Source organism: Rattus norvegicus, chromosome 12, assembly GCF_036323735.1.
Source record: "Rattus norvegicus strain BN/NHsdMcwi chromosome 12, GRCr8, whole genome shotgun sequence".
NCBI lineage: Eukaryota > Metazoa > Chordata > Mammalia > Rodentia > Muridae > Rattus > Rattus norvegicus.
In genome coordinates, this window is record NC_086030.1 from 14,704,230 (window position 1) to 14,720,726 (window position 16,497).

Genomic DNA, 16,497 nt, shown 5'->3' on the forward strand with positions numbered 1-16,497 from the left:
GTCTGAAGACAGCGACAGCGTACTTACATATAATAAATAAATCTTAAAAAAAAAAAAAAAAAGATGGCAGAGTGGGCAAAAGGCACCTGTCAGCAAGCCTGGTGGCCTAGCTTCTAGCTCAGCCCACATAATAGAAAGAGAGAACTGGGGATTGGGGATTTAGCTCAGTGGTAGAGCGCTTGCCTAGGAAGCACAAGGCCCTGGGTTCGGTCCCCAGCTCCGAAAAAAAGAACCAAAAAAAAAAAAAAAAAGAAAAGAAAGAAAGAGAGAACTGACTCCTACAAATAGTCCCCCCGCCTCCAAGTGTCCTTGTGTGTGCAGACGCATGAACTCACACGTATGCACACACAAATGTGTTATGAAAGTCGGTATATTAAAGACTAGGCAAGGTTGAGGCAGGAGATTCATGAGTCCAGGGTAGGCTACATAGTGAGTTTGAGGCTGGTGTCTTATATATAACATATAGGATATCTCTTACAAACAGATGCCAGACACACGGGTGCAGATGTTTACTCCCAGCACTCGGGAGGCAAAGGCAGGTCGATCTCTGTAAGTTTGAGGTCAACATGGTCTACATAATGAATCCCAGGACAGCCAGGGCTACACATACATCTACACATACACATATACATATATATGCACATACAAACATGTATACACATGCATATATACACACATACATATATGTATATACACACATATATGTATACACACATAGGTACACATACATGTATGTATACACACATATACACACATATTTGTATGTGTACAAATAGTATACAGGATAAAATTGCTAATGACTGATCCCCCTGCCTCTGTGAATTATTCTAAGCTGCCTATGGAAATGAATGCCCCTTGCCAACAGTCTTTGGGGGAAGTAAAGTGTTCTCTACCAAACTCTGTCTTTGGTGAGTCATGGTATGAACTGCAGCCGGTGTTTAGAGTCCACTGACCAGCTAGGCAGAGCTGGCTGTCCTCGTTTCTGTGTCCATGACCTCTGTTCAGAACAACTGCTGCTGTGTGGTACCTGCTTGTGGCCTTGGGCACGTGTACTTACCTAGGAAGACCCAGATTCAGCATACAGCCCATTCCAACTATGTGCCAGATACCCCAAACTGAGTTTTAGTCTGTCATCCTTTGTATAAACTTTTTTTTAAAAGTATATGCGTTGGGGTTGGGGATTTAGCTCAGCGGTAGAGCGCTTGCCTAGCGAGCGCAAGGCCCTGGGTTCGGTCCCCAGCTTCGGGAAAAAGAAAAAAAGAAAAAAAAAGTATATGTGTTTATTTGAGGTGGGGGTGGGGATTGTTCACATGCCACAGCTCACATGTCTCTGGAGAACAACTTTCAGGGAGGGACTGGTTCTCCCTGTCATCCTGTGGGTCCTAGGAATTGGACTCAGGTCATCAGGATTAGCTACGAGTGCCTTTACCCACTAAGGGGTCTAATTAGATCACCCAAACTTTTAACAAGTTTTCTTATACATATTTATGAGTCGTACATTGGTATATGAATACAGGAATGCAGGTGCCCACTGAAGCCAGAAGAGAAAGCCAGATCTCCCTGGAGGTAGAATCATCGGCAATTGTGAACTGAAATGGGTGCTGGGAACCTAACTCAGATATAAGAGAAGGATATACCCTTAACCACTGAGCTATCTCTCCAACTCCATTATGTATAAACTTTAAAAGTTGGACACCCAATTTGAGTTTCTCCTTGTCCAGTTTTTGAGGAGAGTGGATTGAGAGGTAGCCCTGGCTAGCTTGTGGCTCACTATGTGGATCAGGCTGGCCTTGAACTCACAGAGATGAACTTGCCTCTGCTTCTTGAGAGTGCTGGCCTCAAAGGTATGTTCCTGGGTCTTCGTTCTCATACTCTCTTCCATTTGTAGGTGACTGTGCAGAATTCAGAGACAATGTCATTTCCAACAATGCCATCCCGCACCTGATCAACCTTATTTCAACAAACATACCAGTGAGTGTATTTATTCATTTGCCTATTGCATTTCATTTGGTGTGTGTGTCAGTGTATGTGTGTGTGTACATGTGTACATGTACACAGTAGTATTCCCTTCCTACCAAGAGATTGACCTCAGATTGTCACAGTTGGCAAAAAGTGTCTTTACCTGTAGAGCCATCTTGCTGGTCCTTTATTATTATTATTATCATTATTATTATTATTACTCATCTTCCTCCTCTTTAGTCTCTCCTTCCTCCTCCTCTCCCTCCTCCTTTCCTTCCTTCTCTCCCTCCTCCTTTCCTTCCTCCTCCTCTCCCTCCTCCTTTCCTTCCTCCTCCTCTCCCTCCTCCTTTCCTTCCTTCTCTCCCTCCTCCTTTCCTTCCTCCTCTTCTCCCTCCTCCTTTCCTTCCTCCTCCTCTCCCTTCTCCTTTCCTTCCTCCTCCTCTCCCTCCTCCTTTCCTTCCTCCTCCTCTCTTTCCTCCTCCTCTCCTTCTTCCTCTTTCTCTCCTCTTTTTCCTCTTCCTCCTCTTCTTCCTCTCCTTCCTCCTCCTCTCCTGCTTCCTCTTTTTCCTCTTTTCCTCTTCCTCCTCCTCTTCTTCCTCCCCCTCCCCCTCCCCCCTCCTCTTCCTCTTCCTCCTCCTCTTCCTCTTCTTCCTCCTCCCCCTCCTCCTCTTCCTCTTCCTCCTCCCCCTCCCCCTCTTCCTCTTCCTCTTCCTCCTCCTCCTCTTCTCTTCCTCCTCCTCCTCTTCTTCCTCTTCTTCCTTTCTTCTTCCTCTTTCTCTCTTCTTTTTCCTCTTCATCCTCTTCCTCTCTTCTTTTTCCTCTTCCTTTTCTCTTCTCTCTTCTCTCTTCTCTCTTCCCCCTCCTCCTCCCCCTCCTCCCCTCCCTCCTCCCCCTCCTCCCCTCCCTCCTCCTCCTCTTCCTCCTCCTCCCATAGTACTCACTAAGTACTCAAGGATGACCTCAAACTACTGATTCCCCTGCCTCTGTCTCATCTTAGCAGTGGTAGGACTGTAGGTGCACACCACCACAAACATGTTTATGTGGTTGGTATTGGGGACAGGACCTAGGGTTTTATTCAAGCTAGGCAAACACTCCCAACTAAGTCACTTGCTTAGCCCAAAAGGACACTTTTGAGTACTCACAAAAGAATGGTGTGAGACAAGAGGCTAAAAACTGTCATGGGGGGGGGGGTTGGGGATTTAGCTCAGTGGTAGAGCGCTTGCCTAGGAAGCACAAGGCCCTGGGTTCGGTCCCCAGCTCCGAAAAAAAGAACCAAAAAAAAAAAAAAAACTGTCATGGGGTGACATGGAAAGCATTGCCAACCCCTGACCTAGGGTAAGAAGAAGGCCTGGGGGGGTCAGGCCCTTGAGCCTCTAGTGTTCCACATCAGGTAGGAAGCTGGCCATGGATTCACACGTGATCCCAGCACTCAAGAAACTTCAGCAGAAGGATGTCAAGTTCACAGTCACCTGGGCTGCCGAGTGAACCTGAAGGTCAGCCCGCAGCAACGTAGGGAACCATGCTTCATCTACTCTGAAGAATAGGAGGGGGCTCATGGCTGAAGAGTTGTCAAGGGAAGATTATAATGGGTGGGATTGATGGTCTCAGACCCGGTTCCCACACTGACAGGGATCCCTAGAGTAGGAAGTGGAGAGACTCACCAGCAGAGCAGAATGACAGAGAGAGAGAGAGAGAGAGAGAGAGAGAGAGAGAGAGAGAGAGAGAGAGTTTCCTGTATAGTCCTGGAATTCACTCTGTAGATGAGGCTGGCCTCAACTGAGATATCAGCCTGTGTCTGCCTCCCAATTGAAATTAAAGATATGTACTATGTACTGCGGCTGGAGAGATGGCTCAGTGGTTAAGAGCACTGACTGCTCTTCCAGAGGTCCTGAGTTCAAATCCCAGCAACCACATGGTGGCTCACAACCATCTGTAATGAGATCTGATGCCCTCTTCTGGTGTGTCTGAAGACAGCTACAGTGTACTTATATACATAAGATAAATAAATAAATCTTTATTAAAAAAAGAGAGAGAGAGATGTGCCACCATTGCCTGGCCTGAAGAATGACCTTAAAAGATCAGAGAGATGGCTGAACATGGGGTTTAGGCTTAGGCAGGAGGATTGTCAGGAGTTTGAGGCCTGGGGTGCCAAAATGGATCAGAGGGTGAAGATGCTTGCTGCCAAGTCTGAGGTCCTGAGTTCAATCCTTAGAATTCACATGGTAAGAGGAGAGAGCAGACTCCAGAAGGACTCCATGGCGCAAACACACTCACCTACATAAATACATTTTTTTAAAAAAATTGAAGTTCTCTGAGCTGTATGGTAAAAAGCCTTTTCTCAAAAGAAACAAGAGAGAGGGGAGAGAGAGAGAGGAGAGAGAAGACAAGTGTGTGTGACTGGGCTTAACAGAGGAGGCCTGCAATCTCTGCTACTTGGGATGCTGAGGCAGGAGATTTGAAGTTCAAGGCCTGCTTGGTCAATTTAGCAGCACCATGTCTCAAAATAAAAAATAAAAAGGACTAGAGATGGAACTGGAAAGGTGGCTCAGGAATCAACAGCACGTGCTGCTCTTCCAGAGGACCTGAATTCAGTTCCCTGCAGTCCCTCTAGGTGGCTCACAACAGTCTGTAACTCCCGCTCCAGGGAGTTCGATACCCTCTCCCAGCCCCCATGGGTACATATATATATACACACATACCACACATACATATATAAGTAAAAATAAAATATTGTTTTTAAAAAATAGGGATGTGGGCTGGAGAGATGGCTCAGCGGTTAAGAGCACTGACTGCTCTTCCCGAGGTCCTGAGTTCAATTCCCAGCAACCACATGGGGGCTCACAACCATCTAATGAGATCTGATGCCCTCTTCTGCTGTGTCTGAAGACAGGAATGGTGTACTCCTATATAATAATTTTAAAAAAAAATAGGGATGTAGCTCAGCGGAGGCATGCTTGATTAACATAAGACCCTGGGCTCAATTGTTATCTATCATATATATGCTATGTCATATATATATATTATATATATGGCAACTATGTATAGCAAATATATATGTAGCATGTATGTAGCATACACACATGTATATATACATATACATATACATGAGAGAGAGAGAAAAAATGTACATGAATGATTATGTCAAGCCAGTAGAGTTGAGGATGGCAAGAGGACCAAATCATTCCTGAGTTTGTCAGTCTTCATGTACCTCAGGTTGGCTTTGAACTCACTATTCAGCCTGTTGGTCTCATACTTATACTCTCTTGGCTTCCACCAAGACTGAGATTATAGACCCATCCTTCTGTACTCAGCTGCTTGATTGGGTTTGGTTTGTTTGGGGTTTTGTGTGTGTGTGTGTGTGTTTGTTTGATTGATTGATTGATTGATTGATTGATTGGTTTTGGGGGGTTTTTTGTCAGTGAAAATAGAACCAAGGACTGGGGAGGTGGCTTGATGGGTTTACTGTACTTCCAGTGCAAGTGAAAGGACCTTGAGTTCAAATCCCAAGAACCCACGTAACACCAGGTTCTGTAGCAGCCACCTATAACCACAGCATTCGGATAGTGAAGTGGGACAGAGATGGAGACACACAGAGAGGTGGGAGACACACAGAGATGGAGAAGAGAGACAGATGGAGGAGACACGGGGGAGACAGAGTTGGGAGAGATAAACAGATGGAGGAGACAGAGAGAGGAGGGGGGACACATGGAAGGATGAGAGAGACAGAGGGAGGAGACACACAGAGGAGGGGGGGACACACGGAAGGATGAGAGAGACAGAGGGAGGAGACACATAGAGGGAGACACAGAGACACTAGAGAGAGACAGTCAGACACACACAGAGACAAACACAGGGACAGATACACAGAGAGACAAGATATAGAGAAACAGATAGGGCTGGAGAGACGGCTCAGCAGTTAAGAGCACTGACTGCTCTTCCAAAGAACCTGAGTTCAATTCCCAGCAACTCACATACATAAAATAAATAAGTCTTTTTAAAAAAGAGAGAGGGGTTGGGGATTTAGCTCAGTGGTAAAGCACTTGCCTAGCAAGCACAAGGCCCTGGGTTCAGTCCCCAGCTCCGAAAAAAAAAAAAAAAGAAAAAAAAGAAAAAAAGAAAAAAAGAAACAGATAGACAAAGACAGAAGCAGAATGCCTGGAATCTTGCTGGCTCATAAGCCAGAAACCCAGAGACTCTGTCTCAAGCAAGGTGAGACTGCGAAGTGAGGACTGACACCTCGGGTTGTCCTTGTGACCACCGCATGTGTGTTGTGACACAGGCACACATACACTCACACACACACACATACACACACACACATACACACACACACGTGTTGTAACATTTTATACCATTAGTCTAGGGGACTGGAGAGACAGCTCTGCAGTCAACAGTGCCTGATCTCTCTTGGACCTGGGTTCCGTTTCCAGCAGCTGTGTCAGGTGGATGGCAAATGCCAGGGATGAGGGATCCATTCCATCTCCAGGCCTCTGTGAGCATGTATACACACATGCCCACAGCGAAGCACAGACATGACTATATACATAGAGATAAAGCCTTCAAATAACTAAGTCATCTGCTGAGTGGGGGAAGGCGTTGTGGTGCATACAGAGTACACACCATATGACGTTTACATATTTAAAAAAAAAAGCTCATCGTATCTGTCCTTGACACACATCACTGCCTCGAAGGCGTTCTTTTGACGCTCAACAGGTTTGGTCTGCACTAACCAATAGTATGAATGGTTCTGGGAAATGACAGCCACCGTTTATGTTCTGTCTTCTTTGCACCCCGTCCCAGATCACCTTTCTTCGGAACATTGCATGGACCTTGTCCAACTTATGCCGAAACAAAAACCCATACCCTCCTGAGGACGCCGTGAGGCAGATGCTGCCTACCCTCTGTCAGCTCCTGCTACATCACGATAATGAGATTCTCTCAGATACCTGCTGGGCCCTGTCCTACCTCACCGAGGGCGGCAAGGACTACATCCATCACGTGGTGACCACAGGCATCCTGCCTAGGCTTGTAGAGCTCATGAGCAGCTCAGAACTCAATGTCTTGGTAAGTGTCATCCTGGGTCCCATGCACCTTCGCAAGAGGCTTCAAGTTAGAGCGTGTGGGTGCTGTGACTGCAGCTCAGTCAGGAGAGGGCTTGCCTAGCACTCACGAAGCCCTGTTTCCATCCCCATCCCACGTACACTACGCACTATGGAACATGCCTACAACCTCAGTACCTGGGAGACGGAGGCAGGGAGATTATAATTCAAGGTCATGCTTGGCTGCAAAATGAGTCCAAGGCTTTTCTGGACTACGTGGCATTATGGCTCAGAAAACAAAACAGATTAGATCCTGTGAGTCAGATCCACTGAATCAGGTTCTCATCTCTGCCTCCCGCCTCCCCAGGTCTTCCTGCCAGCTTAAATCCTTCACTGGACTCCCAGTTTGCCTTCTCTAAGTCTCAGCTCTCTGAGACTTCTAGCTAAACTGCTCCCATCTCAGACCCTCGTGGGTGGTCCAGATCTTAGGTTTTCTCCGTCTGATAGCTAGAAAGGCAGCCAGTGAACTGCTTAAAATCCTACCACCCAGGGGCCTTTCCTTCATATTTTCCTACTGTTCTGTGGATTTTAAGTTCAGTTCGACTGGGTGGTTTATTTTCTCTCCCTCCTTCTCTGACCTGTGCATGCATGTGTTTGTCTGTGCCTGTTTGACTGACCGTCTCTCTGTGTCTGTGTGGGTCTGTGTTCCTATAAGAGACAGAGAGATGGAGAAGGACACAGATGGAGACACACAGAGAGGGAGACATACAGAGAGAGAGAGAGAGAGAGAGAGAGAGAGAGAGACAGAGAGACAGAGAGACAGAGAGACAGACGACAGAGAGACAGACGACAGAGAGACAGAGAGACAGAGAGACAGAGAGACAGAGAGACAGAGAGACAGAGAGACAGAGAGACAGAGAGACAGAGAGACAGATAAACAAACACAGAGACAGATACAGAGAAACAGAGGCAGACAGAGAGAGGCAGACAGTGAGACAGTGAAACAGAGAGGTGGATCCATGCCAACTGATAAACACACACACACAGGCACACACACACAGGCACACACACACACACACACACACACACACACACACACACACCCCACAGAAACAATGACAGAGAAAGACAAAAAGAAACAGAGATGAGAGAGACAGGCTTGCACCATATACACAGATAGACACAGAGCACTGAGAGAGGAAGACACACAAAAGGAGACACACAGACAAAATCAGAGTCAAAGGCACTCAGGGGGTCACTGTGTAGCCCTGGTTGGCCTGGACTTTATATGTAGACCTGACTTCAGACACACAGCTCTTCCTTTCTCTGCTGCTTGAGTGTGGGGTTTAAAGGCATCCACCACTGTGCCTGGCATATATATTAGAGAATAGTTATATATATATATATATATATATATATATATATATATATATATATATATATATAAAATATATTAAATATGTTTAATATTTGAGAGAGAGAGAGGGAGAGAGAGAGAGAGAGAGAGAGAGAGAGAGAGAGAGAGCGCGCATGTGTGTCTTATATGCGCTCAATCTATAGCTGATAATCCGGGCTCTTGGTCCCCTCTGCTTCTGCCTCCCCAGTGCTGACACCGTAGGCTCATGCCCCCGTGTCTGGTTCTAATCCAGCTTGTCACAATCCTTTTATGCCATCACATACAACTTCAGAGATCATCTCTTCTGAGACCACCATAGCGGTTTTTTTTTTTTTTTTTTTGTAGATGTCAAAGTGAGTTTGGTGACCATACTTGAGGGCAGGGAGAAGGAAGACTATCGGGAAAGAAGTAGCCAGGTCCAGCGTCATAGGCAGGTAACTGCATAGGAGGCTGAGAGAGAAGGATAGCAAATGGGGCTAGCCTGGGCTCCATAAGAAGACCCTATCTTTAAAAAGGCAACTTTAAATGTGCAAATATTAGTTGTGTGGGGGTGAGCATATGCCAGGATGCATGTGTGGAGGGCAGAGGGCTGCTTGGAGGAGCAGATTCTCTCCTTTTACTATGTGGGTCCTGGGAATTGAGTTCAGGTCATCCGACCTGAGACTACGGACACCTTCCTTTACCCACTGAACCATCTCACCTCCCCCAAGGAATCAACTTTTTTTAAAAAATCTGTTTGTTTATTGCATGGATGTGAGTACTCTGTCTGCATATACACCTGCCTTCCAGAAGAGGGCATCAGATCCCATTACAGATGGCTCTGAGCCACTACGTGGTTGCTGGGAATTGAACTCAGATCCTCTGGAAGAGAAGCCAGTGCTCTTAACCGCCGAGCCATCTCTCCAGTCCCTGGAATCAACTTTTAATAGATATGTTGAGGCCCAATTGGTATTATCTGCACAAGGCTGTGGTGACACACCCACCTGTCAAATGAGTACTTAGCCTGATATTCTAGGAAAACCCAGTGCTCTCGGTAGCCTTCGCTGGGGGCTGCTACTGCGGTCCATTCAGCTCTCCTGGGATGCTGGTCGCTTTTAAGCTCTTTCATAGACCTGCCCTTGGGACCCACAGAGCCACTGTAAGGGGCTGGTGAGCACATGAACCGAAGCAGTCACTGGGGAGTCCTTGGCTCCAGTTAAGTATCCAGCAGAAGTATGACATACATGGATACGAATCTACAGCAGGCTCCGTAATCCGCTTTGCATTTTTCCAGTTGAGAGTTTAGCGAGTTGGACATGTGGTACACACATGAGATCCTAGCAGCGGTTGACAAAGGGTCGTGAGTTCAAGGCAAGGCCAGGACTAGGGGTGTTGCTCATTGATAAGAATGCTCCCCTAGGATTTAGGAAGCCCTGGGTTCCACCCAGTACTGATAAACGAATCAGACGGAGCACACCTGTCATCCCTACACTCAGGGTGGAGGCAGGAGGACCAGGAAGCTCAAGGTTATCTTCAGCTATGTACTGAGTTTGAGACGCCTCTGCATTGAGACCTTGTCTCGAAAACACAAAAGACAAGGGGGTCGAAAGCTCAATGTTCTTGGCTACCTAACAAATTCAAGACCAGCCTGAGCTATAAGAGAAGCCCTCAAACAGAATCCCCAGACAAAAACAGGACAGCAGAATGTTCTCTTGTTTTAGACAGAGTCTCATGTAGCCCAGGCTAGCCTTTAATTCATTACAGAGTCAAGAAGGATGTTGGGGAACGCCTGACACCACCTCCCATCTACAGAGATTGCCGGTGTGTGTCACCTGCTGCACCAGAACTTCATACATGCTGGGCAAGCCCTCTTCCAAAGCTACACGCCTGGCCCCTAGTGCACCATCATTCTCTAATAAAGTGCCCCTTGTCAACCCTCCCTGACCAAGAACGGTGAGCGAGCGTCTGAGACTCTAAGAGCAGCTGTGGGTAGGCTGACCAAATAAAACACGGCAAACTTGCAGACATCTTTGCACGGCACTCAGTGCGTGACACGACCGCCGTGTGACAGACTCGCAATCCTTAGACACCTCTCTTTGTCCTTCCAGACCCCTTGTCTCCACACGATGGGCAACATTGTGGCCGGAACAAATGAGCAAACCCAAATGGTGATTGATGCTGGCATGTTGAAGGTATTGGGCCAGGTCCTGAGGCACCCGAAGTCCTCCATCCAGAAGCTTGCTGCCTGGGTCATGAGCAACGTGGCTGCTGGGCCCAGGCACCACGTCCAGCAGCTGATTTTGTGTAACTTGCTGCCTGTCTTGGTAAATCTACTAAGGAATGTAAGTGGCAGGGCTGGGAAGAGAGTCTCTAAAGCTTCTGTTGTTAGGCACAAGGACCTGAGTTCAATCCCCCGTGCCCACAGGAAGCAAGGGAAGCGGGATAATCAGGAGTTCAGGGTCGGCTTTGGCGACAAAGTGTGTGTAAAGCCAGTCTGAGCTGCATAAGACCCTTTCTAAGAAAGAAGAGAAAGAAACAAATCTCGGGTGGGAGTCAGGCAGCCTACATCATGGCTTTTCTCAGAGGCTGTATTCAGATCAAGAACTGAAGCAGTGTGTTAGGTCACTGGACATAGATTTCACATGTAAGCTCAGGTCTTACCAGCTGTTCAAGACCAGGTCTGGTGGCACACGTGTGTAAACTCAACACTCAGGATTCATTCATTCACTCATTCACTCATTAATAAATTCATTCACTCTCTCATAAGCTCATTCATTCATTCACTCATTCATTAACTCATCCGCTCTCAGTCACTTACCCATTAATTCACTCATTCATTCATTAATAAATTCATCCACTCTCTCATTCACTCTCATTTACTCACTCATTCATTAATTCACTCATCCACTCATTCATTCACTCACCATTAATTAATTCATTCATTCACTCATTCACTCATTCATTAACTCATCCGCTCTCATTCACTTACCCATTAATTCACTCATTCATTCATTCATTAATAAATTCATCCACTCTCTCATAAGCTCATTCATTCATTCACTCATTCATTAACTCATCTGCTCTCAGTCACTTACCCATTAATTCACTCATTCATTCATTCATTAATAAATTCATCCACTCTCTCATTTGCTCTCTCATTTACTCACTCATTCATTAATTCACTCATCCACTCTCTTTCATTCAAAGTCCCATGTAACCCAGGCTAGCACTAACTTGCGATATGGCTGAGGATGACCTTGAATTCCTGATCCTTCTCCTCTTACCTCCTGAGTTCTGGGATCGTGGGTGTGTCTTTGCATGCCTGAATTATGTGGTGCTGGGAATACTATAGCAGGATTGCAAATTGAGGGCCTGCCTAGGCTACATACTGAGTCCCAGGGTAGCCTGGGCTATACAGTAAGACCCTATTTTTAAAAGCCAAACAAAACAAAACAAAAGGAATGGGGGTGTGGCTCAGTAGTCAGAGTACTTGCCTGCCACACACAAAGCCCTGAGGTCTGATTACCCACCCTACATCTACCAGGTATTGTGGTCTCATCCAAAAGGATGGCATTTGGGGAGTAGAGGTAGAAGGGTCAAAAGTTCAAGGCCCTCATCTCTATAGCAAGTTGAGGGCCAGCCTGGTCTACATTGAGAGACTGTCTCAAAAATATACAAAAACAACAAGTGAACCAGGTCAGCATCCCTCTGTGGTGGCCCTTGGGCTCCGGAAGGAACATGAACCTCTGTCTTTGCAGGCAGAATTGAAAGTCCAGAAGGAGGCTGTGTGCACCGTGGCTAACTTTGCAACAGGGGCCTCTCAGAGCCAGTTGACTCTGCTGGCCTACTCAGGAGTCTTGGAGCCAATGCTGAATCTGCTCACTGCCCCGGACATGGAGGTCATCACTGTCATCCTCGATGTCATTTCTTATCTCCTCCAGGTAAGCTGTTCCAAGCAGGCAGTCTCCAACTGACGACAGTAAACGTGCCCCCTCATAACAGGGTTGGGGCTGGGGCTGGGGCTCTTAGGGAGCCAGAGGGCTCAGTGCGCAAGGGTAATTGCCACCAAGATGACTGCCTGAGTTCAGTCCCCAGGATCCATGTGGAGATGAGAGAGAATTGACTCCCACAAGTTGTCTGACTTCCACACCCGGGTCATGGTACAGGTGTTGATGCACACGCATGATGTGAGAGAAAATAAACATTAAAAAGTTTAAGAAAAGGAACCCAAGTAGGTTGGGCTGGAATGTAACTCATGTGGGGTGTAACCCCAGCATGTGTGAAGTCCTGGGTTCCATCTGCAGCACCTCATAATGCAGGCATGGAAAGACATGCCCACGATCCCAGAACTGGGAGGTAGAAGGAGAAGGATCAGGAATTCAAGGTCTTCCTCAGCCATATCATAAGTTAGAGCTAGCCTGGGTTACATGAGACTCTGGATGGATGGATGGATGGATGGATGGATGGATGGATGGATGAGTGGGTGGATGGATGGATGGATAAATGGATGGATGGATAGATGGATGGATGGATAGATGGATGGATGGATGGATGGATGAGTGGGTGGATGGATGGATGGATAAATGTATGGATGGATGGATGGATAGATGGATAGATGGATAGATGGATAGATGGATGGATGGATGGATAGATGGATGGATGGATAGATGGATGGATGGATGATGGATGGATGGATGGATGATGGATGGATGGATGGATGATGGATGGATGGGTGAATGAATGAATCAATGAATGAGTACATGAGTGAATGAGTGAGTGAATGAATGAATGAATCAGAGTGAGTGAATGAATGAATCCTGAGAATGATTCTCATGCCATTCTTCCTACACTCCCTACTTCCTATGGATAACACAAAACACTCAAGAATAGGACTCCGAGCCAGGTTTGGCAGGGTATACCTGTCCCCCTAGCACCCAAGAGAGAAGACAGGAAGTTATGAGTTTGAAGGCAGCCTGGGCTAAGTAGTATGCTTGAGGCCAGCTGGAACTATGCGATCCATGAAGAAATTGTATGTTGGTGTGTCAACATTTTGTCACACACACGAGCACCTTGGTGACAAGGGCTCAGAGCATACCTGTTGGAATCCTTGTTTTAGGGAGCTTGTGTGTGAGTGACACAGGGGACACTGTAGGCATTCCTTGTGAAGGAAGTCGGACTGAGAAGGTACTACTGGGGGTTGGAGAGATGGCTCAGCAGTTAAGAGCACCAAACTGTTCTTCCAGCGGTCCTGAGTTCAATTCCCAGCAACCACATGGTGGCTCACAACTATCTGTAATGGGATCTGATGCCCTCTTCTGGTCTGTCTGAAGACAGCTACAGTGTACTTATATATAATAAATGAATAAATCTTAAAAAAAAAGAGAGAGAGAGAAGGTACTACTCATTTAGAGTAGGGAGTGGCTGCTGTCACACATGGAGTGCCCAGGGAAGGAAACATTCTCTAAGAATATCCCAACCAGAGAAGTGAGCATGTGGATGACTCTAGTGGACACTTGTGGAAAAACATCATGGGCAAAGGAATAACCAGGGGAGATGTAACAGCAAGAACAAGTGTCAGAAAATGGAGGGAGAGTGAAAAGGAATCAGGTCTGGAGCAGATGAGAGCGGCTGGTGAAGATGTGGATTCCTTCTGCCTCAGGCTAAGAAACCCACAGAAAGTTCAAAAGGGAACAAAAGAAAGAGCCAAGCTGAGAGACACGTCTTTAAGGCTTATTTTTTTCAGTTGTGTGGATATATGTCTATTGTGGCTATGTGCACATGAGTACAGGTGCCAACAGAGGCCAGAGGCATCAGACTCCCCTGGACTGGAGTGGTCGTGAGCCTCTGATGTGCAGGGAACCTACCTCAAGTCCTTTGTCGGAGTAGTTTGTGCTCTTAACCACTGAACTATCTCTCCAGACACAAACTATTTTTGTTTTTGATGTTTTTGCTTTTGAAGTTAGACATGGGCTCTCCCTACATAACTTACATGGAACACATGACCTCCCTCTATGACTTACATGAAACACAGGGTAATACTCCAGCTTCATGAGACCTCTGACAAGCTGAGATAGCAATCGTGGCCCGCCCTGCCCACTTCTGCGTCAGGTTTATTTTAAAAGGTTGATTTCCTTGTTTTATCCAAATGGGTATTTTGCCTGTGTGTATGTCTGTACACCACATGAATGCAGGACCACAGAGTCCAGAAGAGGTCATGGCATCCTCTGGAACTGGAGTTAGAGAGAGCTGTGGGCTACCTTGTGGGAGTTGGGAACTGAACTTGTATCCTTTGGAAAAACAGTCAACACCCTTAGGCACTGATTCATTTCTCCAGCCTCCCTATATCAATAACCAAGGTCTAGTGAACCACCAGGGGATAAATTCATAGAAGAAAGACAGGCCGGATGGGAAAGGACCGTAAATCATTCCTGAGTGGCACTGTGCCGGGACAAGATAACATCATTCTCCAAAGACAGTAAGGAAAAGGGTGACGAGGGAAATGTTACATGCTGGTACCGAGGATCCCTTTAATGACTGAGCTGGATGTACTTGTCAAACCAACACTTGGGGAGCTGGAGGCAGGAGGATCAGGAGTTGAGGTTACTGTGTTCAACTACTTATCCAAGTCCAAGGATGGCCTGGGTGCCGTAAGACCCTGTCTTAGTAGTTTCTGCAGTCCTGTAATGCTCATCTAGGCTTTGATTTTTATTAAATACTTTTTTACTTTGAATTCTCTGGTGCCTCAGACAAATGCCCTCTTTTGTACTTATCACATTAGTATTCTATGATGTTGGATACATTTTGAGTAAAAAAGTGAATGTGTGGACAAGTAAACTCACTGGTGAATTCATGAATGTATTTGTGAGTGAATGAGTTCATGGGTGATTTTGTGAATGACACACCCATAATCCCAGAACTTGGGAGGTAGAAGGAGAAGAATCAAGGTCTTCCTCAGCCATATAGCAAGTTAGGTTAGGTTACATGAGACTATGAATGCATGAATGAATGCATGCATGAATGGGTGAGTGAATGAATGAATGAATGAATGCATGAATGGGTGAGTGAATGAGTAAATGAGTGAGTGAGTGAGTGAATGAATCAGAGTGAATGAATGGACCTGAGAAGGATTCTTGTACCATTCTTCCTACATTCCCTCAAGCACTCAAGAATAGGACTCTGAGCCAGGTTTGGCAATGTATACCTGTCGTCCTAGCACCCAAGAGAGAAGTCAGGAGGTCATGAGTTTGAAGGCAGCCTGGGCTAAGTAGTATGTTTGAAGCCAGCCTGGGCTACACACTCTAAGAAGAAATTGTATCTTGGTGTGATCATTGTGAATAAATGAATTCGCAGATGCACTTGTGAGCAAATGAGTTCATGGGTGATTTTGTGAATGAGTGAATGAGTGAATGAGTTCATGGGTGGTTATCATGAATAAGAAAATATGGATGATTTTGTGAATGACTAAATGCAGGGGTGATTATGTGAATAAATGCACACAAGCATGATTGAGGAAATGAATTAATGAAGTTAAAGGAGAGGGAAAAGATCTTGGCATTTTCAATGGGTCTGTAACCACTCCTCCTGGATCAGGTCTGCCTCCAACTAAAACAGTCCCCTTAAGACTGGCCAGCTGACAAGGCCCCGGGTTCGATCCCCAGCTCCGAAAAAAAAAGAACCAAAAAAAAAAAAAAAAAGACTGGCCAGCTGAAGCTCTACCTGCATTTGCACGCACGCGCGCGTGCACACACACACACACACACACACACACACGCACGCACGCACATGCACATACATGCATGTGCACACACACAAGCACACACACGCATGCACACACACATGCATGCACGCACACACGCACACACACTCACACAAAGCCCAAGCACACTCTGGGTCTCACCGTCTCTCTGCTGGTTTCTCATCCATCTTCAGCAGATAGACGATCTAGAGGACAAGAAAAGGCTGTGTTTTCAGATAGAGGAAGTTGGTGGCTTTGAAAAAATTGAGTCCTTACAGCACCACCACAACAGTTACATCAGCCATAGTGCCCTGAACATCATTGAGAAATATTTATATGAGGTGAGTAACAAAAGTCCCATGTTCTGGGGCTGGCTCTTGGTAACTGTG

The 16,497-nt window shown here is 46.3% G+C and overlaps 1 protein-coding gene across 1 annotated transcript in view; it reads left to right on the forward strand.

Annotated features, from left to right (window-relative positions):
* The window catches only part of Kpna7 (karyopherin subunit alpha 7), a 38,355-nt gene that overhangs the window by 14,106 nt on the left and 7,752 nt on the right, over positions 1-16,497 (forward strand). The window contains exons 5-9 of the mRNA XM_063271923.1: positions 1,889-1,971; positions 6,760-7,023; positions 10,482-10,715; positions 12,132-12,314; positions 16,303-16,449. Coding sequence (XP_063127993.1) covers positions 1,889-1,971; positions 6,760-7,023; positions 10,482-10,715; positions 12,132-12,314; positions 16,303-16,449 — 911 coding nt within the window. The remainder of the gene's footprint in view (positions 1-1,888; positions 1,972-6,759; positions 7,024-10,481; positions 10,716-12,131; positions 12,315-16,302; positions 16,450-16,497) is intronic.